At 37.9% G+C, this 26,698-nt stretch overlaps 1 protein-coding gene across 1 annotated transcript in view; it reads right to left on the bottom strand.

Annotated features, from left to right (window-relative positions):
- The window catches only part of Dscam3 (Down syndrome cell adhesion molecule 3), an 89,468-nt gene that overhangs the window by 51,497 nt on the left and 11,273 nt on the right, over nt 1-26,698 (bottom strand). The window contains exons 2-3 of the mRNA XM_064072717.1: nt 25,724-25,799; nt 11,599-11,668 (exon numbers count right to left, since the gene is read on the bottom strand). Of these exons, the coding sequence (XP_063928787.1) occupies nt 11,599-11,638 (40 nt within the window). The 5' untranslated portion in view covers nt 11,639-11,668; nt 25,724-25,799. The remainder of the gene's footprint in view (nt 1-11,598; nt 11,669-25,723; nt 25,800-26,698) is intronic.

Raw genomic sequence — 26,698 nt, 5'->3', positions numbered from 1 at the left:
TGCCACATTTTAGTGGCCAAAAAAACTTATTAAAGAATGTTTCGCAACTTTAATGCCTCGGATCCCAAAGAATGTAAATACGGATCTGCATGATCAGATGCGTTGAAATACACTTCCCTCATCAAGTTTATAGGGGTGCCGACGAGGATAAGAATTCGCTTATTTAAAACACTACGTTCCTACAATCTGCACCGACGAACTTATCGGTTTATTAAATAAAAATGTGTGAACATCCTAAATTATTTCCTGAATTTTCTAATCAAAATAACAAACTTGAATGAAAAAACAATTGCATCGTTTGTTTGTTTGTTTGTTAAACAAATGTTTGTTTTAAATGATTATTTGCTAAAACGAGAGCACATTATTATCGCCGAAAACGATCTTAGATTTGCTGTTGAATTAACTTTTTCTCAAGCCTATATTTTATGTACGCCGAATTTATTAAGTATAAATAATTCTATTTGATTCTATAAGACTTTTATTTTGTCGGAAGCCTTGAACGCCGCTGTACGTGCAAAATAATTAATACCATTAAAATTTAATTAAAAGCCTTTTTTCTTACCCTATAAAAGCAAATATATTTCTTTAGATGAAAACTTCGTCAAAGAGAAGAGTGTATTTGACGTAATTATTCAGTTGTTTTTGTGATTTCTCACTCACTCGAATTCGTTTTTTTATTTTCAAGAAAGATCATTATCTTTCCGTTTTTCTTAAATTAATCATTATTAATTTAAGAGAAACGTTTTTTCGTCAGCTAACTGAGCTAATAAATAAATATTTTTAATAATTTTCTCTGTTTTCGTTCTTCGTGTAAGTCCGTGCTCGTAAAAAATGTCAAATCTGACATCTCCTTGGCATCGTAAATAACATTCTGTGTACGACAACCACTTTTTTTTAGTACAAGGCTCCAATATACTCAAAGTAAAGTCGGTGGCAGAAATTTTATACGTATTGCGACTTTTATTGACTCTGCAACCTACGAATTTAAAATATAAGACTTTATAACGCACACGTTCATTTTCAGAAACGAAAATATAAGCTTCTGTGGACGTAAATAGTTCAATAGAATTCTCGCACATTTGCAGAAGAATTGTTCTGTGAAATGTGTGAATTTTACAGGCGAAATAAGCCATCTTATTTCACTTTAACTGTGAAAAAATAATATGGAAATTTTAAATATGGCGCATTTTCTTAGAATAATCTCGTAACTTTTTATGTAGAAGTCGGGCGGGGTAGAAGTTAATACTCTATTTATTTTACGACCAAAATTTAAATACACGACGTGGTATATTTTTCAATATGTAGCTTCCGTAATATTTCTAACACAAAATTCAATAAGGTTATGTGAACACCCAAAACAAATATGCGCGCCACATTATTCACCGCTGTAAAATGTACACGTACGGAACATAAAACACCCGATTAGAAAGAGACACACATTCTTACAGACCTCCATCGCCATATCGACAAGAAAATTGTCAATGCGTTACCCGCTGGCAGCAATTTACAAAGCTGCAAGTGATTTTCAGATTTCTATGAATTTTAAATCAGCCTAGAACATCCATTTAGTTTTAAAGTGACAAGCGATATTTAAATCATTAAGTCATAGTCACTCCCAACTAGAAATAGTGTACTTTTCATTAGTAAATCCAAAGAATTCCTCATTACTCTTTCTTCTATAGGGAAATTTTAAAATAGAAGGGTCGCCAAAGCTGCTTACCATGGTATCCCTAATCTGAACTTTATTAGTGCCTGTATTCCACCTCAACGGGGTACCGTGAGGTTAGTTCCGTGTTTTCAAAGGTCCTCTTTTCAAAGTCCCTCAAAAATTCATTCTATCCAAGGCATCTATTCTTTATCCCGAGATATAGGGATTCTGATGAGAACGTCCCTTGAATTAAGCTGTCTAACAGTGGCAGCGGAATCGCGCCGATAACGTGTGATGGCGGCCGACCTAAGTTTATGAGGCGACCTTCACGCCGCCGGGGGTGGCGCCTTCGGTCAAGACCGGCGGTCACTCGGGCGCCAGCTCCCTCTCCGGGAGAGCGCCGGGGTTGCCCTAAAACCGGAGACACAGATACCAGGTGGTGAGCGCCCGCGAAAACAAGACTATAAAATAAAACGGCAAGAAATATTTTACACAATAAATAGGGTTTATTCCCTGCCACCAGCTACACGGTTTCCCGCCCGCGAAAATTCGCTTCGTTACACAGTCATGATCCGGTCCATCGTAGGCAGTTAAAAAGGGGATTCTTTCTGGAGACGTTTCTTTTCTCCCAAAATACTTGCTTGATATTAGTGGTCCTTCGACAGAACTGTCTTCATTGTGGTAGTTGCAATAGTCACGACTGGAATAATTGCAATGTTTCAAAGTGTTGTAACGAAACACGCGGGAGTTCGTGTCGGTGACGATGAGGGGTTTCCCCCATACCTTAAGCGGTGATTGTGACGGTCTTGGCGATGACGTCGCTTTAACGTCACGGGATTGGCGCCCGCTATGGGGCGGTTGCTCGGGCGCCAACTCTCCAGTGGATCTCATAAACGCCCGCGACAGAAATAACTAATACTCAGGTTAAAGTTTAACAATATACAATCTTTATTCCCTATCAGCTACAATGGCTCAGATGAGAAAATTCTCGGATAAAAAGGAACACAAGCAAGCAAAGAAATAAAATCCGGTCGTCCTCCTTCTCTTTTCGTATATTCCTCTTTCCTCGAACATTGAATGCCTCTTCTCCGGGGTTGCGTCGGCGTGGTGCGGCTGTCACGAAGAATAACCCCTGCCCTCGATACTCTAGATAGATTTTTTGAACAATGACCAAGTATTCCATTTAATTGTGATTTCGGCTTCCTGTATATCCTCGTCTCGGTACCTGTATATTTTAATGTAAACATCATTCGTCTATGCTCGGATGCCGAGGTCTCATTAGAGACATGCCATTCCATTACGTAGTTAGAAATATCCCGGGTGGCCAGCGTAATATCAATAACTGTCTAGCTCGCGATGTTATGAAAGCTGGTTCGCGGCCCCTATTAAGAATGTCTGTGTTAGTCGTCGCAAAACATTCCATTAAGATTAAGCCTTTCGATTTATAGCAGTAATTTAATTTGTTCATTTTTGTAAGAAATTAACTTGTGATGGGATGAAAATGACTTTTACACATATACATCATTTAAGACTTTAAAAAAGAGCAAGGATCTTGTTCTAACGCAAAGCTTTTTTTAGATAGTGGAAGGAGCCGCAGGTGGCAATTATTACGTAAAAGTTCAAAACATTTTGTGTGCGCATTGCCGCAGTAACCAGAACCCCCACTATATAACGACTGTTCGGAAGCAAGAATTCAATAAAATTCGTCGTGTTTGGAAGCAACGTATACATTTCTTTACTTCAGTGACTAGAATTGTGTAAGTGAGTGATTACGAACGTCGCGATCCCATCGATCCTTGTCAGAGTTGTTTTATTTTGATTCGATAATGTGGCACGAAATTGTTGATTTTGATTTTGTTGGTTTACTTTTGGAAATAGCGCGTATATTCCGGATGTATGATGGCACCGTGAAAAAGTTGCATTCGGTATTACGGATATCTCATCCAATTGTCAATCGACGGTAGATATATTGGTTTTATTTCCTAGCTGTTTCATCTGTAATCTCGTCATAAAACGAGATGATCGTGGTGATTTGTTTGGTGTAATTTTTGCGTAGAGGAGCAGATCGAACCTCCTGTCGTTGTTTCTGTGGTTGCAGTTCAATCTAGTTAGGTTCAGAATTCATTAGTGCCAGGATCAAACGTCCGTAGATATTTTACATGGACGACCTATTTCATCAGACAGTTCGTAGATCATTCATGCCACCGACTGAGAAGTAATTTTGTGAAAAGGGGGCACGAGCAGAGGAGGCATTGCGTCGGACGTTCTCACTGTAAATATTTGGAGGCAAGTGAAGATTAATCTATCGGTCAAGCATTACCAACGAACTATGGAAATATCATAGACCGTACCTATTAATTACAGCGACTAAAATAAACCCGGCAGAATAGCGTTGAAACCAGGCAACACGCTAAATGTACTTATTCGAGTCTCATCAAGATAGAAATTTCAATTAAACAAAGACCATTACGAGTTCTACAACAAATATAAAGCGTCAACTAAAATGGCAAATTAGAAACTCTTTGTGATGTCGGGCACAGGCGGCGTTTCAGACGGGCATCAGTCCGCGAAAACCAAACGTATGTGTGCCGTTGTGCGCGAACATCGAAACCCACCAAAACCAGTTACATGTTTATTATATTTATCACAAAGGTTACAAATTTCAACGCATGAAGGTATCATACAACACCCAATCAATATGTGAACCCGAAACGGAACTAACAGGACACTTCATCCCCCCACCATCATCAGTTTCACAAACACAGTTTGTTAAACGCCACCAATCGTAAAAATATCTCAGTTTGCTACCGCGTGATTGCTTGTTTCCGTATGAATACAGCGAGCATCGCGTTATTAAAACGAAACTATCGAACGTAGGCCTCGGAATGCAATTCAAGCTTCGCTAGCGCTAAATTCAACTTCGATTCTACAGATCAGATTCTTTTCGTCTTTTATGTAGTTTTTCCATGTCACTGATAAACGAATCTCCTCAATTGTTATTCTATTGAATCGGTTTGATCACGGCTCAGCGCTTGGTCAGCTTTCAAGACAGTTGCGAGGTAGAGCGTCTTGAAATATCGATGGGATTGGCTGCGTTTCCACCAAGCGGTTAATTTTCTAGAAGTATGTCCATTTTGACGAATGAGTAATTTCAGTTCGCACGAAAAGTTCGCGCTCCCGTTTCCGGTGGTATGTCGGCGTCGATCTGTCGCTGTTGGTGCCTGTCGTCTTCAGACAAATTATTTACTAAACTCTCACAAATTATTAATACACTCTACAATTTAAAACTGTCAATTTTCGTCTCTCTTGTAGTTTTTCCACGTCGCTTATAACCGAATCTTCTCGATAGACCGAACATCTTGAAATATCGAGAGGATTACCAGTTTTGTTTTCCATCAAGCGGATCATTTTTTAGCGAATAATTTACGAAGAGTTGATGATTCAACGGGTATCAGTTTAAATTAGATTTAGTGCTACATTATCTCGGAGCGGAATATGCCATAGATTGGAAAGCGGTCCAACCCAATCCCACACATGACTAGTCTAACTTAATACCTACGAAAATCGCATTACGTTACATATTTGTAAAAATGCACGGTGATGGAATTGGAAAATCAAAGTCAAGTTTAATCTTCGACAAAATTCGCAAATGGGTTGTGCTAAAGTGGAATTAGATTAATAGTTTTCAAGCTTAGAGCTACCTTTGTCGTATAAATCAGATTTACGCAATTAGCACTCACTGACAGTTTGTACTTTGGGCAGTTGAGATAGACCGATAAAACATCCATCTGGCTGCGCCAATTTTAGGTCTCCGAGGCGTGTTTAACAGTAATTTGAGTTACCAAGCAAACGATGTTAGTTACGTGGAATTTCGAAGTATCTTTAACTGCACGGTTTGGACCACACTCTAATAACAACAGTTTTAAATTTGGGTCCTTTGAGGATAAAATTACGTATGCCACATTTTATGTAAAACACTTCTTCCCTTGGTATGTCGCTACCACTGTTATTATGTATATTGTACAAAGAAAAAACCAGCATGTTAACAAAGTTATATTGTGTAATTTTATACATGCGCATTCGTACGAGATTTCATTTGAATATATTAAAGAATAAAAAGAATACGAGGAGCGACCATGGTTCGTCGTCACCCTATTTAATATCATTAAACTGTAATTTGCATGTAAATTTATTTATTTTAACTTTTTTTTCGTTGGGTCATGTAGAAGTTAAAAGTTACAATCTCCAGATTACTGTTTTACACTGTTATAATCTCCACTGAAAGTTTCAAGCTCCGTTAATCTTTTGCTGAAACCTTTTATCAAATTCCTTTAATTCTGCTAATACTATTAACATCATGCTGCTCTCGGTAAGATATGCAAATCTAGATTAATTCCCACTGCAATTTTTTGTTCCAAAGCCAAATGAAGGTCCCAAATAATCGAATACTCATTTGCAAAAGGCGAGATTAGAACAACCGGTTGCGGTATTCAAACGGTAATGAACAATTAGTGTTACGCTCGGTATTAAAGACTAAAAAGGAAAGTCGATTTTATTCTATATATTTCAGACGTGTGAACAAGTTGGTCAAAAAGGTAAAGTATGTGCACTGTCGGGATGAACACGAAAGATAATCAGTCATCACCAAGGCGCGGAACAAAATCTCACGCGCTCGATCCAGTGCCGCCGCGTCGATACCTTGATTACAAATGTTTTTTAGACTATTTCAACATAATATAATATTTCAAGACAACAAATCTGTGGTCCTGTAGTTGAAAAATTAAAAAGGCCATCGAGTATTATTATTATGATTATTAGCATTAGCCTCGGTGTTAGCAGCCGTAAACCTCCTAGTGAGACGCACTGGCGACGTCCTTGACTTGACTTCAACTGAGCGATTGCAACACTGAGATTTATTCCGCGCGTTAGTCATCACCTACCCAATCTAAGTATCGGGGATACTGGTCACTAACAACTTCCCCACTTTACCTAATCCTAGAATGATATATGCTTTTTTTGATGGCGCCTTCCATTTTAATAATTTCAGAAGCTCGGGAAATGTGTTACAAAATAAGTAGTTTTTAAAACAGTCCGCGAGCGACAACAAATTTGGACAAATATGCCTGAAATTCATACAAACGGTGTGATTTACGGCTCCATTCATTTTTAGGATAGCGCTCTACATTGTTCGGCAAAGAACAGTGGAAAATAGTTCGTTCGTACCCAAGATAGTGAAATTTAAGCGAGATAAATGTAGGACGTAATTGTGCGCCTGTACATCCTGTATAAAGTTAACACAAAGAGCAAAAAGCACGTTTTATGCAAATTTTTTAAAGCGTGAGTGTAAGAAACCGTGGCCTAATGCATCGGACAGTTTGTGTTTTGCTGCAATGAGTAAACCACAGTTGCAGAGGAGAATTTGGTGAAACAATAAGCCGATTATGAGGGCTTCATTATCTGCTCTCTCTACTACATTTAACGTTATTATGTTTTTACATTTCTTTGTCGCTTTAATACATATCAGCTCGGTTTGTTTAAACGTCACAAAGATTTGTTGAGCAGAAAAATTCAGGTTATTGGACTTTCGGCAATAATGCAAGGATAAGGCAACAGCGGCGTTCACACTTTAGGCCAGCTGTCACCTTCAATTTCTACTCAAATTTATTAATTTGGGGATCTGCCCTGGTAATTAGTGACTAAATCCCGCCGTCACATATCCCTTTTTAATTACACGTAGCAGTAAGTGAATTTATTTTTAAAACTAATGAAACACAACTCTTGAATGAGGGTCTTTATGTAAATAAAATTCTTTTTTACGACGCGATTCCCCCGGTCAATCCGTAAATCGTCCGTTAACTTTGACTTTTTTAACGTTTCTAGATGTGTTCGATGCAAAAATATGACATCTACTCTGACACGATACTAAAATATTTATTTGAGGAGATATAGGCTCATAGACGCACATGTGGCAAATCATCTAAGAGTGTCAGGATATAAAGATCTGCTTATCACCAGCAGTGTCAGCGACGTAAAATATCTCGTGAAATTTACGTGCACTCTGTTTGATTCTTCATATTTTTTATGTTGTTACGTAATGCAGAGCGCTATGTGTGAAGGCCTATACAGGAACACATCACAAAGAAACACAAACAAGTTTATTCACCCTTAATACACTAATATCCGACAGTCGCGTCTTCCTTCCCCCGAGAAATGCCACTCGAACACAACCGTAAGCGGTAAACGCGTAAGCGGTAGTCGCGTAAGCGGTAAACGCGTAAGCGGTAGTCACGTAAGCGGTAACCGCGTGACTTTTTCAGTCGAATTGACCACCACTTCACGAAATATCCTCCAGCTGCACGATAATTGCAACGTCCACACTACTGATTCCTCGAGACACAAATTAATAGCGCGTAACCTTCGAAACCTCCGGCATGCAAATAGTTTGTGGAGCGATTACGAGTCTAAATCTGTTATCAATTGATGTATTTCGCAAACGAGCGTGGAATAATACTTTGGTCAAGCATGTCGTAATTTGAAGGAGTAAGTTGCGGCTTGTATTTGTCCAAGGAGAAGAGGGTACTGCGAGATATTAAACCCGACGGCGGTAGCAATTAGGGTGAGTGGATCACGTTATCGCCATGTTACGTCCAAAGCGACACAAGCGTCCTACCGGTCTAAGCTCATGAAATTATCTAGCATCAAAGTTGTTCTGGCTATGTGAGGTTTTATAATGTGCGGTTGCTGTGACACTTTTGCCGGATCTAGTCGTTCCGGGAGTTAATTTTTGATGGCTATCTTTCAAAAAAAAAGTGTATCTTATTAAAATAATCTTTATCGTTGTGGTGTGGAAGTGGCAGTGGTCTTAAGAGGGAGAGAGCGACATTTTAATTCTTCGTACACCACGTAAAAAGAATAGTTAGGGAAATCTGCTTTCAGTGACAATATCGTCTTGAATCACGCGTGCGTTGTCAACGTTTTAAGCTGTAATAACATTTTAAAAGTAAAAAACTTTTACACAAAAATGCTTTATCGAAGAAGAAGAAGATTATAGGATGTATAAAATCTCGAACGACACAAAGTGTTAAAGAACATTAAAATAACAAAGCCAGCACGTGAGGTAGGAAATGGGATCGCCTCGCAACAATAGCCTTCCCAGGGAATCGATAGTACGGGAATTAGAAATACCTTTTGAGTTTTCGATTTATTGAAAAGGATCGTAGAAAAAATGGCACGGATGCGTAGGTCTTCAGCTCTGTGTGAAAAATAACCTGCGCTATCAGTCCTGCAAGGTATTCCTATTCAACTTCCCATTTCAGTTTATTTGTATGTATTACCAATCCAATATCATTTGTTATGATGTTGCTGCTCACGCAACAAATAAAATAATCAAAAATTTACTCATTTCTTGTGTGAGTAGTCGCAGGCGTCAGTTGCTCCATGCATGAGAATCCTTCTCACATTCCGCCTGTCGAACTGGAAAACTCACACCAGGAAAATCAATGTTAATTTTTATGTGTGCGATCGTTGACTCCACGGTTGGTGGATGATCTTGAACATCCAAATTATCGCCGAACAGATTCTGGCTTCTGTTTTTCCGGGATTTTTCCTCGATTTGGAAAAAATATGTGGTGGCTTGACTGGCATTCACTTTAAAGTGCATTTCTGTCTCTGGATTTCAGAGCTTTGTCGTTGTGCATGTATCCGTCCCTTCGCCCTCAATTTCGTTTGACGGTTTAATAATCGAACATTTCAACGTTAAAGTTTTTCACAGACGTATCGTTGACGTGTGTAATTAAAGCACGGTAATTCCAAGAGAGACGGGACTAACGAACTGGGTACAATCAACAGCTTCTCTTTCTTTCTTTTGTAATTATAGGTGTGTAAATGCTGAGTTTGTATTTACCTTCAATTACTTTACTTTGTACTTTGTTAATTGATTTGCCTTATACTTTACACGTAATGATTTTTTCGGATCAATTTTATTTTTGCCTTGGAAATGTTAAAAACCCTAATGCATTTTTAAAATATATTTAATTTTGTAATTCTAGACTTTACTAGTTAATGGAACGGTCGTGTTGTTAATGGAGCAGCACTAAATCAACACCATTTTAAAGCCATTTCGAAGCTGCCCTCGATTTTTTGTTTTTAAACACGGAACTCCGTTTTTTTCAAAAATCAAACATGTCTGCGATATATTCTCTCACGAGAAACTCTTAACCATAATAAAGGTACAAATCAATAGTGTTCAATGCTAATAGTACCAATAATAATAAAATATTTCAAACCGTTTTTTATATTAATTGCTTCCTAAATGATGTTTTCGATTTGCGCTGTCACATGTCACGTCAGCATGGCAGAATTCTAAGATAATTTTTAAACACACACACAAGGCCGAATTAATCGCTGTTTATTATTAATTAAAAGTAATTTTCCACTACAAAACACATTTTAAAGTGGCTCCTAGTTTATACAATCACCAACGTCGCTGGAAATAATAGCTACGCACACCTTGTTTGCGCAAAAATATGCTCGTTTGAAATTTCCAAACGCCACAAATTAAAATAAAAAATAACAAGCGTAAATTATGTTTCAGGCCATTTCAATTATAAAATCTGAGTCAAACAAAAGAAATCAAAGGACACATATGTCAACAAAAACAACATAAAACGTCAGCTGTTTTGTACCTTTTAATTTTTTTCTTTTTTTTTTCTTGGTTTGTGAAACTCAACGACACAAACACGATTTTCAGCGCTTTGTGTTTTACTGTCTATGTTTACCGTTTTTAAATTTTGATGAAGTGGCCACATGTATTGTGTATACCGTCATCCGCACGGTCGTGTTTGATGTACCGTTTTTCAATCAAAAGTTTTTAGATTGTGGGAAATATTTTTAATTTGATATTAATTATTTACAGCGAAATTTTTAAATTTGCCTGATTTCATCCAATCACGCGCTGGTTTTATAGACAATTAAATACGGTATGAAGCCACAACCAATAGTTAGAAAGTCGGAAAGTGAAAAAATCAATTAGTGTTAGATTTTAGAACATTCAATCGCGAATTTATGAGACCGTTATACCCCAACAGTAATTTAAAAAGCGCGTTTATTTTTGTCTGGAAATAAATTGTAAATTCTCTTTGCGGGTGTTTCTGAAGAGTTGTGACGCCGTCTCTGCGTTTGTAGCAACATATGTTCCGATCATGTGATCGGTGTGGAAATGGTATGGAATATATTCATCATGTAGGATATGAGGACTGAGTCTATTATGGGTTGCAACTGCCATATCGACGTGTAAATTTCATATTAACATGTTTAATCCAGCATAGCCTCTCTCGCTTCGCGACACAGGCATAACCTAACCGGATTACCACATGCAAATTAGTGACTGATGAGTTAGAGGACTACACAGTGAGTTTACCAACGTACACATGATGTTCCGGTAATAATGCATAAGGTCACTTGATCGAGAGGCGGCGATGCTGGTGCGAAGAGGGTCATCGAAAAGAAAATAGAAGAAGGGTATCGCAGATGGAACGAGGTGGTCGCCTTTTGTGCTCCAATCAACACGTTATAAATGTGCATTTAGATTCGCCACATTTCCACGCGGTAGCTGTTCGGTATCCAATTTAAGTGAAGCAAAGGATGAGTCTGCAAAAGTTTCAGTCGGTTCTCTTTATCCAGAAGAACATTGCGCAGAGAGCAAACAGTCGACAGCCAATATTTTATTCATGGTTTCTACTGTTGGCTCATCATCAATATTAGACGTGCCGTGTGGGCTCCGTTTGCTACCGCTTATGCCTTCCTGCCAATAACGCCATCATCTCTTATGCATTCAATCGAGAAATTAAAGCCGCTTTTAAAACATTCCGATATCCAATTTGCCGAACAAAATCGCTCAATATCCGCATACATATCAAATAAGAAAAGAATTAGATTAGGAAAGCACTTACCCAAAATAAAGGCAAAGACGAACAGCATCTGCACGTACATTTAGCGACTTCACTTTAGCATCGCCGGCACCTGCAAACAACACACCCTATCAATATCGCTCTCGCACTTCCGGATTACCCCATTTGGAATTATCACCCCTGCAACTACATCAGCTGCACCCGACAAACCAAAAAACATACATTATACCCATTCACCGTCTGTAATATCCCTATTAAATATAAGTATAACGGTGCAGCTAATACCCGTGACATACGTGCCACACCAAACCATTCCACTCAGATCAGATTTCAATGTTACAATATTTTTTCTCGACAAGACTATGCACTCCACAAGTGGCAATTTTTTTGTCCCAGTGCGTTTTACTCTACGAATCGATGATAGCGCCATCTAGCGATTTCAACGCCCGGCTTAACTTAATACCCAACCTTTTTGCGTCCACTGTTTCTGTCCACGGGAATTAAACAGTTCGGCCTCGGTTATGTCTCGGCCTAGTCTCACCGCTATCAAACAAAATTAACTCGATTATGTCGCACAAAAATGCCGCCACCGACTCATTTCATGACTCGGGGACGGAATTAACGACGGGACCACTTGTGGAACAACTTGGCCGGCAAACGAGACAAACACGATAAACACACATACGTAATTTTAACGGGAAAATAACATTAGCTCTCGTAAAACACAAACGCTACTACATAATTATGACTTAATATATCTCCAGCGACAAACAAAAACGTCCACGTTTTTGTCGCGACTAGAAATCAACTTTAATTCGTCAACGCGTAATCAAAAATATGCAGTTGCGCTTCGTTCTGAACTTTCATTACTGCTGTTGCTGTGACAACCGCGTAAAAGCATGAAAACGGAGAGAATACGGGACGCTATATTGCAAATATTGCGAACTAGTTTATGCCATACAGAAGTGTTATTTATTCCGTCGTATTCGATTTTTGATAGGAAATAGGAGCTCTTTTGAATTAAAAACGGATTAAAATGATGCTGGGTGACACGAGTGGAGTGACTAAGCGGGCGTCGAACCACCACGTCGTAGGTGTTCGTGTCCCCGACGAGTAGAAACGCGTGACAAATGTAACTGCAATATTACAAACGTCAAGTGTCAGATCTGACATTTGTCAAAATCTAATTCTGTGGTGGGCTGATACAAGAACATGGCAGGTGTAAATTCAAAGGGATCGATTAGAGCATAACGCATTACACTGTAAAAGCTATATATGGTCTGAAGAACACATTCATAACTGCTCTTACATTTGTTCATTATGATGCTAAAAGCTGTACCGGTGAGCGGTATGCTCTCTATAGGTTTGGCAAAGCAGCAGAAAAACAAGAACTGTGGTGCGTGGTGAAATTCTATTTGCTCGAGAAGTGGAAAAATGACTTAATTAAAAAACCCAAGCCGCTTTGTAGTGTGAAAATCGTAATATCAAAATAAGCGTATTTATTTCTCCGAAGGAGTGAATAGCGCCCACTGAGTGAAAGGCAGAATGGATGTAAAGAAACCACAGTTTGCGAATCTGGTAAATTACGTTATCTGTTTTAATTCTTTTTGGTAGATTCGGTGAAAAGTTGAATTCGGAATAAAAATCGTCACGGAATATCCGGTCCGTTGAAGTTTCAGCATTCTGTTTTTACATCCGTCACGACAGACATAAAACCAATAAAATAATTTATGTTACTGTTTTATTTTGTACACAGTGAAAAGTTGGTAATAAAGGCTAAAATGCATTTTTTTTCTCATTTGGTAAGCTAATAAATAACCGGGTCATTGCTCGTCGGAGAGCTTGGTCATACGTTTATCTATTGATTTCGCGTTCGAATGGGGTCCATCTGTGCTGTTGTATTTACTTTTCATTACAGCCTCATATAATATCTACCAAATTTTTAAACACGCATTCTCCCTGACTTACCTTTGGGGTGAATCCACTTTTACGCATTAATTGCGACATAATTAATTAAAATCGACTTTGCGCGTTGTTTTCCTTCGATTAATTATAGATGCGCCAACTTTGACTCGTGAAACGAGAAAAAGGTTTCAAATAGAAATGGTATTGGTCACCGTTTACTCAATCAAGAAAAACTAGTAAAAAAGTAACACAATTTTGGTGTATTTTAGCAGCATGTTTTCACGTGACGGGTATTGCTACAATTCTCTTTGAGCCTTTGAGTGTCTTGTTTTTCTGTCTCGGCACATCCAACGCGTACGCGAGGAAGTTTACATCCCATGAAAATCTTTTGTCTGAATACCTGGCAAAAAACGCGCTCCACACATTTGTAACTTGATGGATACACTTTAAGTGCTAGATACAATTTAGCTTAAGATAAGAAGACGTGGAAACTTTACAATACCACTTATCGCTCGTACAGTTTTACAAGTATTTTCTGATACCTGTCACAATTCTTCCACGAAATTGATAAACGAAACGTATTTTTGAACGCGTCAAACATTTGTAAACATTGTTCGGTTCGAGGTTAGTTACGCATGCGCTTGACGTGATGACGTAGCTATTTGTTGACGTCATTCCAGTGAAGACATGCTTTTTGCAAGCAAACAATAAAATGTTACTTTTAATAATAATAATAACAAACGGATTAAAATTACCACACTAATTAGCAAGAGAGGCAACCAAGATTTTCGAGCCGGTTGAATATTCCTCAAGTAATAAATTTAATTTAGAAAATTATCCTGAAGTTGCCACTTGGTCACAAAATTATTAAGACAATAAAATATATTGCGCCGAGAGACCAATTTTGTAATGTACAATACGAATCGCTAGCTGAAACGAAATGATAAATTACGCCTGCAGTATAGTAAATAACGGACAATATTAAACTTTTTATTACCTATCTTACGACGAAGCCCAAGATAATTTCTTTCGAATGTGTTTTACACAATAAATTAACGATAATGTTGCACCGCGTGTAACAATATGACATATTATACCGAAGCACAACGAAAAGCAATATCCGGCTTGTAACTTATCCGTATAAAATAGCGATAAGGGCAATATTTGTGTAATGCTATTTTACAGCTTCCGAGGTGATAACTCCACGTAAGTTATTGCTAGTGGTGTTAATATTATAGAAACAAGTTACGCAACAAAGTCGGTTGGAGCACATGGGTTATTTTTTATAATGGAATTTCATTAGTGTGTTCTAAGAGAAAAACGGCAATTATCAGCATTAAATTCGTGCAACATACTGGCTGAGAAATTAGCGATAGCCACTAATGCACATGGTAACTCCATTAGATTTGTACCGTTTGCCACAGTATGCAGATGTAGACCTCATTTAGATCTATTGCGTATTGCGTTGCAGGCCCATTAATGCATTTGCATTATTATAGGACATATACATGCACATACCTTACATTTACTACTCCAGCTGTTACAAACACATCGACCAGAGAAGCGTTCATATTCCTGTCCCCTCAAATGATCAAAAATACTTCCCTTAGTGAAGGAGCTAGAGAATCTCCCTAACAGAACAATGAAAAATAACCACACATCCTACGCGGTGTTGTTCAATTCTACCAGAAACATAGTCAATTAATATACAATTCTGTGTGATTATACCGGGATGCTGAGGCACGTCGTCTAATTTAAACGGAATGTTGCCATCCGTTCCATTCTCTGAAATACCAATAACGTTTTGTCGCTAATTATAAAAGAAGCGTCAGTTTTTGATTAATTGCTCGGGGTTCTATGCAATCAAATATCGGCCGTTTCAATATACCTAATGTTTAAACTGGCCTAGGTATATTCCCTTGCACTTTGCGAGATGAAGCTATCGATTGCTCGGTAAACTAGTAAAGTTACGCTCAGAGTGAAGCCGAAATTTAAAGTTTTCTCGTATTTATTTCGTTCACGTCGATCTGGCTTGTTTTCCTTTGCACATGCTATGTTTACGTATGGTATTCCGAGCGCTTTCTTCCCTACCACAAACTAATATATTATCTGACCAAAGGAAAGTTCTCCGATCCTTCGCTGCTTAGAGATTAACAGTCTATCAAGCGGTCAGAGCTTTTCTACCCGTATCTTCCCAGTGAATATTGACAATAAAACCGTGACGGCTGAGTCTGCTTTAAAAATTAATTCCTACCGACTGCGCCAATCAATCACTTACTTATTAGATAAATGATATGTTTCCGAACGCAATCAAATCTTGCAGCAGCTTGTTTGCGTAATTGTTTCTTCAATATCCTTGATGATGCTTTCGCTTTTCTTTAAATGGCGGAACGGCGGCAACTTCATTAGCCCGACTCGGCTCTACTTCAATTATAGCTCGATCACACCTGCTGTCTGATCTATCACTTTGTCAAGCGACGCGACGTCCTTTTTACGCACAGGGATTTATCACACTTATAACTGGTAGATTTTTCAGCGCTGCTTGCTTGCTCTTCATTACTTAAACAGCCAGATGAAACGAACGCATATACCCCACATACTAACAAAATGAAGCATACTTTGTGAACATGAAAATTGAAATTGGTTTTTGCACCAGAACGTACTTTGTCTTGGTAATGAAACGACTTGAGTATATAAAGGTTAAACAACATAGGTATTTCATGGCAGTTAAGAAAAGCAAATGTAAAGAAGTAAATTTTATTTTAATTTTTGTGCGCATACGTTCAAGAGAATGCTTATTTTAAGAAATTTAAATAGGATTTACTAAGCAAAATTTTGAGGTGACGTCATCACATTGTTGGTGGGGATGATCCTTAGCATAGTTTTTTTGAAAGCACTTATTTCTTGGTATATAGGTACGTTGAAAATAGTATCATAATTGTTATGGGAGCTGGATTTTGTTCCCTGCGAGCAAAGGGAGCTATAATTCTTTGTGTAAAACCGGGAGCGCAAAGCTTGTCCGGACAGTCTTTTACCGAGCGAAGCGAGTTGTATTCACAAACATTAATCGTTAGATTAATCAGTTATGACATCAAAAAGCCATGCGAAGAGCGATATTCTGGTGAAAGTTGTGCATAAGTTTCCTCTTCCTTGTTCCTTAATGTATTTCTCACCTCCTCTTTGGCATACTTTCATTCAGCCCTAAATAGCTCCACCGTCTGCGCGTTCACATTGATAAATCCGTTTAAAATTATCTGTGGAGGAGATGATAATCGTTTTTTCTAATAGAACTAAATAAAAACCTTGTTCAGGAAATCGTTGAAAATTAGTGAAAACTCCCGGCTATGAATTGGTAACTCATTTAGCAAAGACCTGATTTAGTGAGCCTTATATTCACTTTCATATAATAATAAGATAACACTTGTTGCTTTCAACCCCAAGCGGCGCTGGAAGGGTGAGTATCTCGGCGCTTTTCGTCCTTGTCTCAAATTCACATCGTCGGGGCGCTTGTAATCGCCTTATGAATAATTACGTCACAAGGCTCACTTACAGTGTTGTCAGTGTATGATCAAGAAGACGGGAGTAGTTTATAAACTAATTACATCGTTCTTTGATCGATGGAGAGTTGAACCAACTAACAGTCTGAATCCTATTAGCTCAGATATCCAGACGTTGATTGATGCTTTCGAATAATTTAGTCGGTTTATAAACCGGGACACATGAAAAACTAGCGGCCAAGGAAATGGAAGCTGCCGCGATAAATGTACGGCTTACAGAAGCCTGCGAGAGCTGCGAAAATGTCAACCGATAAAACTGCGCTATTTTAAAACTCTCGTGCAATAGGCAACTTGCCAGCTCTCCATTATTACTTTCCAATTGAGATTATCCACAAAAGCCAAACATCTTCACCTTAAAAGTCTGCCATGCACATACAGGCCACAAGAAACAACCCACTCGTGCAAACTACTACTCCACGTTTTTGCCTTCATCGAACTCTCTCTATCCACTATCTCACAAACGCATCTCCGCTAAATACGATATTTATTTTCCGAATTGAAACTTCAACACAAGCGCCAAATTCGCGATCCGATTAACAGGGATTCAGCTGAAAATTTATTTCCGCGAAATAAATAAATTAAGTGCGCCGTGTGTTTGCAATAATAGTCGATATTTAATCAATATAGACAGTCATAAACAACGCTTCCGCATAATTCATATCTATGCATCCACTAATCTAGTGTGATACGATCCAATTTACTACTTAACACTCATCAAATATTCAAAAAAACATGTATATGCTACAGTTTTTGTAACGCGTCAAATGCCTAGTGAAGGGTGCACGTATTTTACCCCTCAAACACATGAAACGCGCTCGCGGGCATCAGTCTAGTTATTACAACATTGATTTATGTCGTAACTTCATTCGCTGCCTACTAGTTTTGATTATTATCGGTCATTATTCCACATAAATAGAACATATGCGGTATTCAAAATGACGAACAACTCAAAATTTAGATAACACCCTGGACGGCACACGTATTTGTTTACGCGCGTCCAACCCAGGTCAGAAAAAATGCAACCTCGAAACACTTCAGGAACGGCCTCAACAAACACATCTTGTATTTTTCTCCAATTGACCTTTTTTGCACACCTTTAACCTCAATTGACTTAGCCTAATCGATAGAAAGTGACGGGGGTTCTAGATCAGTTTGACCTCATTTGACCTGGCCTAGAACCCCCATCACTTTCTGTCGACTCTTGGCGTCTGCCCTAGAATCGGCACCACGCTCTGTTAAGTCTTCGGGTTTGGTTTGACCTCAGTTGACCTGCCCTACAAGCCCCAAGCCTGTTTTGGTTCACTTTGACCTCAGTTGACCTGGCCTAGTCGACAGAATGCGATGGGGGTTCTAGATCAGGTCAAATGAGGTCAAACTGGTCTACGACCACATCATTTAACGACAGAATCAGCTACGCTGTCATCGTACACAGACAATTTAACCCTTGTAATTATCGATAACGTTTGTGTTGCTTTTTCCGGATAAAAAATCGTGCCCCTATACGTGATAAAAACAAATGCCCTTTTGATTAATTTTGCGTAACGACTTATTTAAGCTGAAATTGTTTACCACGTTTGGTTATTCGGTTGTTCGCGTTTGTTTTTCCGAAAACTAATTTCGCTTAAAATTCACGTGTCTGACGCTAATGGATGAGAATTCCCCAAGCAGTCGTTTTATCAAGTAGGGTTAATAATTGACAACATTGTAAATATCTAATATTTTTCAATTAACTTAATTATGAAGATCGTTAATGAACTTTTATTGAACTTTATCATTATAAAACAGTGTGAATGGAGAGTCAGCATGCAATCATTTCGTTTTCTCTCGGTTGTCTTCTACGTCGTTCGAGATTAAGGTCTTACTATTTTCCAATAATGGACTCGTTAGCAGTCGAACTGAAGCTGTAAATCATTTTCCTGTCAATAGAGTTGTTATGAATGCGTCTTTTTGAATATTAAAAGACTTTATATATTATTTATGACGAACCATAAGATCTGGCGTTATTTTTTGATTTTGTTTCCATGTTCTCATTAATTCGAGCACCGTCACGTAGAGTTCATTAGTAAAAACGGAGTGATTACAAATACCTCCCATTCTATCACGCTGATAAAGGATGGATAAACGTGAGATCAAACCCAATGCATCAAGAACGTTGAAATTGCAATCGCGGTGGTAACATACATCAAAGGAACATTGGTAACATTTATTACTCGTTTCCTGTACCCGAGACACTTTCAGAACTTCAAAACGATCACACGAAAAATAGCTAAAATGAACTTACAAAAAATCCAACGATTGATACTGAATGAAAAACTGTTGGTCGCAAAACATCCGCAAATTATTTTATTATTGAAAACGAGTCTTGGATTTGGTCTATTGACACACTAGACGAATGTATAATAAATAGTGGAGGATCTAACTACCACCATAATGTCTTCATTTAAAGCATCCATACAAAATTCAAGATAATACAAGGAAGAATGACGAAAAGAGGTAGTAGATTACGGGAATAAATGTATGAGAAATATGTGACATGTATTCAAACTCGTGAAAAAGATAAATAAACAGATCTATCTGTAAGTAATTGCATTAACGTTGCAAAAACTACTAAAACCGGGTTTACACAATGAAGTTGACAGTGATATACGATCGGCAATCCTTTATTCCTGCAACAGCCGTAATTACATTAAGCAAATTTTTCGAGGTCGGTTTGGGTAGGCACTAGCTTCTCAAATTCTCTGTATATAATCAAAACTTGACTAAGGATCGAAGAATTGGAAACGGAGACGATTTTTGCAATAAATCTGAATTTAAAATTTCGCCAGAGGCAGATTCGATCGATGGGTGGACTAAATTTTATACATAAGAAAGCATTTACCTCTTCAATGTCATCAAACAAAATAATATTCTGCCCTAGAGATATCGTGTTTTACTTTAGAAACGTTAGAGAGAAAAGATACGTCTGGAGCTAGTCGTGTGGAAGTAGAGGTACCCCTACAAAGAAGCGCGTTTTTGTCCTTTTTTCGTTTAAAATCCTCAATACCAGTGCGAGGAAAAAGGAAAAATGACACATATTGGCACTCAGTTTGTTTTAGGTTTGTGGAAGATTGGGCGCGACGTCTGCTTTTCGACGTTTCAGTGAAAGCGAGCTTAGCGATTGTCTCATGCTAATGAGATAAGTTACTTAAAGCACAAACAGAGTACACAAATAGTAGATCCGTGTACTACCCTTAAGACCGTTTTCGTTGTGAGGAATTTTCGATCGTGTAAATCCTCTGTTTATTTTTCTCTTCCATATTCATCGAAACATTTCCTGGATTTGAAACGAAGCATTCATTTTATTTGCCCAAAAAGTTAAATGTGACAAAAATATTAATTAGAGCTTTGCAAACTCTATAATTAAATTGGTCTCCTAGAGAGTTCGCGATGCATTAAAATGAAATTAGACTCGGTTTTGCCTAGAAACCGTGTTTGATGTGTTAGGAAAATTAAAGAGTTGTAGTGTTTGCAACAATAGCGAGCTAATTGAGCACACGAGTGCGTTTTAATTTTCCACCGAGGGTTGCAAACTCGGCTGATATTATCACAAACGCCTTGTTAACGACACAAATACCACCGACATACAATTAACCGGATAAGGCAACTGTCTACAAGTTTTCGATGTTCCGTCTTCTACATCGAAGATCCAGACAAGCTGCGGAAATCCTTTACAGACAGAAGTCGCAGAGGTATTAGTTGTGGTAAGAGTGACTAATTGAGATACAGCCAAATAAAAGCAAAACAGGAAAGTGCAAATAGAGCTCGCAATTACTTAGTTATAATTAGTTTGCTTATAAATAAGTTAAATCTGAATCACGAAGATGTTTGAAATGAATGAGGTTTCATTACACGAATGCCTCTTTAAATTGCCACCCTGAAATGAGGTACATGCATACTTAACTTGATTATTAACTTCCAAACATGCGGCCACTAAAGTGCTAGACATACATTCACTTTAATTTAAAGTTCATACACTTTCAAAACTCGCCAACTCTCAAATCGTTTAAAGTTATTGACCAACTAGCAGACAGTCCCGTGAACGGACAAATCACACTTTTTCTCTAGTAATTGACTCAAAATTTAACTATTGTATAAAAAGTTGCCTATGCGAGCACACGTGGAAAACAACTTTACATTTCACAATTAGATATTTCGTTTGTTTGCTATGTTTCCTTTGTCACTGTAAGCGCGAATTATATAAAACAATATTAAGTTGCGCTGGTCGACACAAGATACAAATCTGGTAAAATTGTTCTGCGCGGTCAACTTAACATCAAAGCGAACAATCTTCGCGCTAATTTCATTCGCTTCAGTTACAACCGCATAAACAAAGTCCAACCGTTCTGGTCACGTACACGTGAATACTTATATAATGGAGGTTCTAAGCCAGTTTTTGGCGTGAAAACCGGAAAAATCTGACTATAAGATTCGTTTAGTGGAATGTGACATTCAGCTGCTGTGTTTAACTGGTTGCAGCATTCACAATTAAACATTTAATATGTAGCGGATTAGATTTCAAGCTGTTTAAAAAATGTATCTCCCTCACTTGCTGTCATGAATAATATGTTATAATCGTATCTGCTTTCCTCACCACAGTCGTCAGGATAGGGTGTAAACACGCCTTAACGCGGTGTTACACTGGATATGCTAGTTCCAAAATCATCCTGTAATGTTGTGTAGTAATTGGTAACTTAATATGCTAATTCTAATAGTGCTAATAGAGCTGTTGGGGTGGTAAATAACGTTCCCTGCGAGAAAATTAAAACAGATCGCGTTACAGCACAAACAAACCGAAAGTGCTGAAATTAATTGCACCGAATCCTCCTAAGTGAGTCTTAGAAACCTTAAAAAAATCGAGATGGAACGGTCACTTTGAACCCAGGAAGTGTATACGCAAACAAAAAGTGATTTAAAAAAGCTTATTAGAGTTACTGAACTGAAACATGCATAAGAGCTCGCACACGTTCGCTGCACTAACCACACAAACAAAAGACTTTTCATGATCGTAGAGTAAAAAACGAGAGAACACAATGTGGAAGAGTTTCAGTTTTCAACCGGGACGTTGTTTCCTGTGCCAATTATGACATTGTGAACACGAACACACATCCTGTAGCAGGAATGATGGTAATAACTAATTGGGAAGGGAGGTATTCTTCAAAACACTCCATACCGCAACTGTTTAAAGTAGATTAGAGTATTAATTAACATGGAGACCAAGCGTAAAGTGGATTCCTTAGCAAGGACCTACTGGTCATTAGCTTCTGGAATGTCAACTAGAACACATAAAAGAGATGCAACCACACTCTAGAGAGTTACCACTTATTTCAGACAACTTAATATATATATAGGTACCCCGTGTCTAGTATCTTGGGTTACAGGCTAATTGCACCTCAATTAAGACTCAATAAGACAATACTCACGTGCGACAAAGGCACGTTTTTGTGAAAGACGAAAATACATATAACATGAGAGAGAAAAAATATATCAGTGTAACAAAAAAAGGGTCAAAACCCAGGCTCCACTAAAAAAAATTGTTTAAATATGTATGACCAAGCACAAATGAACGCTCTGGAGCCGCAAAAGAATGCATTAAGTGCTAGATACACAGTATTAAAGATACACAAGCAGGTATGAAATTTACATGCATAGAAAATGACATACATTTGTGAGTATATAAAACCAGTTCCAGAGAAAATACAGGCTTGAAGCAGTAGATGTCACGTTAATAGTTAATCCGAAATAAAACAAGCTTTGATGAATGTCTGAAATTTGAGTAGGACGTCTAATAAAAGTGCGACTGGTGGAAATCACATATTTATCATAGAAGAATTTATTTTCGTTGCGAGCCTTACAGCATTTCTCTTTTAGTTAATTAAAAGCAGCAGCAGGTGGACCATCTGTTTTTATTTCATCTGCCTGACGCAAATCTGTCAAAACGTCAAACGCACTGCTTGTTATAAATTTAACCATCTTCGATTACTCCCGTGTTAATTTTCTCTGTTGGAAGTGTTGGCTGAGTCAAAACGGTAATTTTATTATTGATCGGTGATTTCATCTCCTCATCTAAAATAAAATATTTATTGACTAAAAGGCTATCAGTTAATGAACTTCGAGCTAAAGTGTCTTTTTTCAAGTAATAATTAAAGTTTAGAGCGGCGTTAAGAAGCGTTTTATACCGAAACGAGTTTGGATAAATGGAGACTAATACCGAACCCCCACTTGCACTTTCTAGTATAACTCAACAAAAGTGTCTTTACCAGTGGCGGAGAACTCAGTCCCTCAATATAGCAGGATTTTCTCAAACGCTCAAAACTGTATTCATTGTCGCATCTTCTAAACATATGTTATTATTATTTCAAGTATTAACACATAAGTGAGATTGCGGGGCTAATTTTGTTCTTAAGGCACCAAGGTTATTGTCGTAAATTGTAGCCCCAAGAGTTTTCTTTCAACAAATTACACTAATTAATGCTACGATATATGGTCCCAAAACCTCAGTAACAAGAAGGGTGGCGTCTGGATTACGAGCACCCTTCCTCCTCCAAGCCAGATATGTATTGATTACTGAATCAAGATCTAGAGAAAAGATCCCCAAGGAAAAAAGATTTTGTGCAAGACTGAACCTCGCAAATACTCACCTATTATGCAGCCTAAGCCATGGTAGGACCTTAAACTCGCCAGCAGAAGAGACACCTTTACCTTTAAAGGGAAAACTTGGATATATCATGCCTCGTGTCTTAGGTCGAAGTCCTGTATAGATAAGGCTAACTCAGGCCTTTCAAAGCCTGTTCAATACGAAGGGTTATGTAACAATGTAGAAGCTACTTCACACTTGGCTCTAGTCTTTTGTTTGGCTTCCCTTTCGGCCCCGGGCACTGACAGTATGATATTTGATCAATCTACTCGTATAATTCCGCCGATGTCTACTATATTGCACCTTGGCGGATGGTTAGCGAGCTAATTTCCCCCGGACCTAACACAGGCTCCGTTCAGACCGAGGTGCCGATTTCCTATCAACCCAGTTCAGAGTTTCGTTGCTTTAAAAGCCCTCCAGTAACGAGATGTTTATGACTGACGTTAAACCCTTAGCTGTACCTTCTGACTTCAAAAAGGCTACAACTTGTGTGCTACCGCGTACGAAAATTCGGCTACCGCGTAGTCCCGATTTAAAAATCTTCAACTTTCAAGACGTATTATTCACTGGTAACTGGGTCACAATATCGTAAACGTTGTCTTTCAGTGTCAGAAGTTTTTGTTGAAGTCGTGTTTTACTTTACCCACTTTAACTGCAGGTGTAAGTGGAAGCAAGTGAGAAAAGTTGGCAGTTGCATTAACCTGCTTCTGAAACTGAAAGTAAGCTCAACTTTCCGCTTTAAAAGTCACAAAATTGAGATGTGTCGGGTTAATATTGAATATATATCATTTTAAGGTCCTTAACTTGTTGGCTGAGGGTTCCGCGCTACCGTTCCATGTTACGTCTTTATTCGCGCCGCCACTGTTATTCAGTTGCATATTTCTGCGTCGTTTTTATCACCCAACTTCGCGGCACAACTCAGGATTGTTTCATTAAAACCATTGGAGTGAATTGGCCATGTCGCACTCGTATGTACGAGCCTAGAGTCGGTCGCCTTCGCATCAAATTGTCTTGCGCTACAACAGATTAAAGTAACGGCTGACTTCGGACGTTCAACCGTTCCGAGAAAATTGCTAATTATCATTTCCGGGAAAATAACAAAACTTTCCCGCTAAAATCACCAAATGGGGCGCTCGCTAAGTTTTTTACTGGCCCCGGACATGTTTACTAAAAATACTGTCAAAAAAGACAGCTCATTTTTAAATGTACCCTCATAAAACTGTCGGTTCCAACTACGCCATAAACATGAAGCTCTAACACTGTGTTTATTTAAAGCTGGAATCACGTAATTGAGGGCACAACAAAATTATTTATCACCGGCTATAAAATATCAAACAGGGGCTATTACCTTTTAGAGGTTCAAGAGTATGCACTGGACATCTGCCGCTAAAAAATTAATGCCAATATAGTGCACCTATATTTGCTTATAATCAATTTTGGCTTAACCCGTTATACATAGTATCAACCAAACACACACATGAAATAAATATGAGCCAAAAATGTGGCAATGTGGCAGTTACGGTTAGTACAGCTGCGGATGTTTTGCGACCAATAGCTGATTCGTAGGAAACGCGGTAGCAAAAAATTCAAAAATAAATACGAAAACACATGAAACAATACTGTGTGTAAGCAGAGACGTACCGACCACATTAGTTTTACTAATCATATTAAATTCAACAAGCGGAATCCCCTGCGCCTTTGTTTTTCAGGAGCAAACTTTTGAAATTGAATATGTACGTCATAGTTACTCCCTTTTGTGAACCTATTTCCGTCGCACGGCTTGGTTAGTTTGCGGTGATCCCGTCCCGATGAACAGGATCAGAGTACATTAATTTACAAGCGACTTGCATTCAATTAACTGCATCTGTCTTGAGATTTATGCAGCAAATTAGCTGTCATCTCAGATTGAACAGCAAATATCAAGAGATACTAAATTAGTTTATAACACAGTACACATACGTGTGAAATACATCTAAAACAACCAAAAAAGACATCGTGTCACGAAATCAATACAAGTTCTAATGGAACTTACATATTATCTTTGGAAATATCCTCTGGCAGGAAATTGCACGTTTCAGATGGATCAGATTGTTCCGTTGCTTTAGTTCCTGAAAAGTACGGGGGTGGTTTTAAAAAAGACAAAACGTTGTAAATAGTTTTGCACTATTGTCATTCAAGAATAAGATGTCTAGAAAAAAACATAAAAATATATGTATATAAAAGCAGCTCAATCAAATTTAAGCGAAACGTGCAAGCATTTTGGTGTCCAAATAAACACACAAGCGTAAACGTAACATTAAGGCGACAATAAAAAATGAATGACGTACTAAAACTACTAAATATTTAAAATATGTTAACCCTTTGTGTTTATTGATTTTGCTAGTGTAAATTTAGACAGGCGGGAATATTGTGCAGCCTGATTCCATATTAGCTACAAATTAATAATAAAAATGTACGTTTGTGTTGAGATTATGTTTGCTCTGTACAACAAATATTATCAAAAATATGAAACGTGTTTAAATTAATGTTAATTAAGCAAATTAGCAATTTAAATTATCGTTCCAATGTAAAGCGGGATTAATAAATTATACATTCAATTTGTTTAAAAAATATTCCATTTTGAGGTTATTTTACAATGAACAAAATTTCCCTATTCTTCATTTTGAAAATTAGAGCGCCCACCTAAATAAATCAAGTTATCGACGACATAAACGGTGTGAAGATTTAGTAGTGAACGAAATTGACTGACAAATTACACTTTGAAAGATGAAAAACACTTTAAAACTTCTAAACTGTTCTCAAATACAGAAAATATATTCGACTGTTGGCATGAAATCAGATAAACATCCACTTTAAGTTTGTTTATAGAAAGAGAACAAATCGATAAGCCTAAATAAATTCTGTTTGGAAGTCCGCTAACAACGAATTATTTTCAGCCAATTATAAGGCTGCATTCTTTTCGGCAACAAATTCCACTAAGTGACTCCGGTCTCGCAATAATTTCACG

The sequence above is a fragment of the Zophobas morio genome, unplaced genomic scaffold (assembly GCF_036711695.1).
Source record: "Zophobas morio isolate AGI-343-1 ecotype UQ-CSIRO unplaced genomic scaffold, CSIRO_AGI_Zmor_V1 ptg000044l, whole genome shotgun sequence".
NCBI classification, from domain to species: domain Eukaryota; kingdom Metazoa; phylum Arthropoda; class Insecta; order Coleoptera; family Tenebrionidae; genus Zophobas; species Zophobas morio.
The sequence above is the reverse complement of the archived record's forward strand: the minus strand, read 5'-3'. Positions and strand labels throughout refer to the sequence as shown.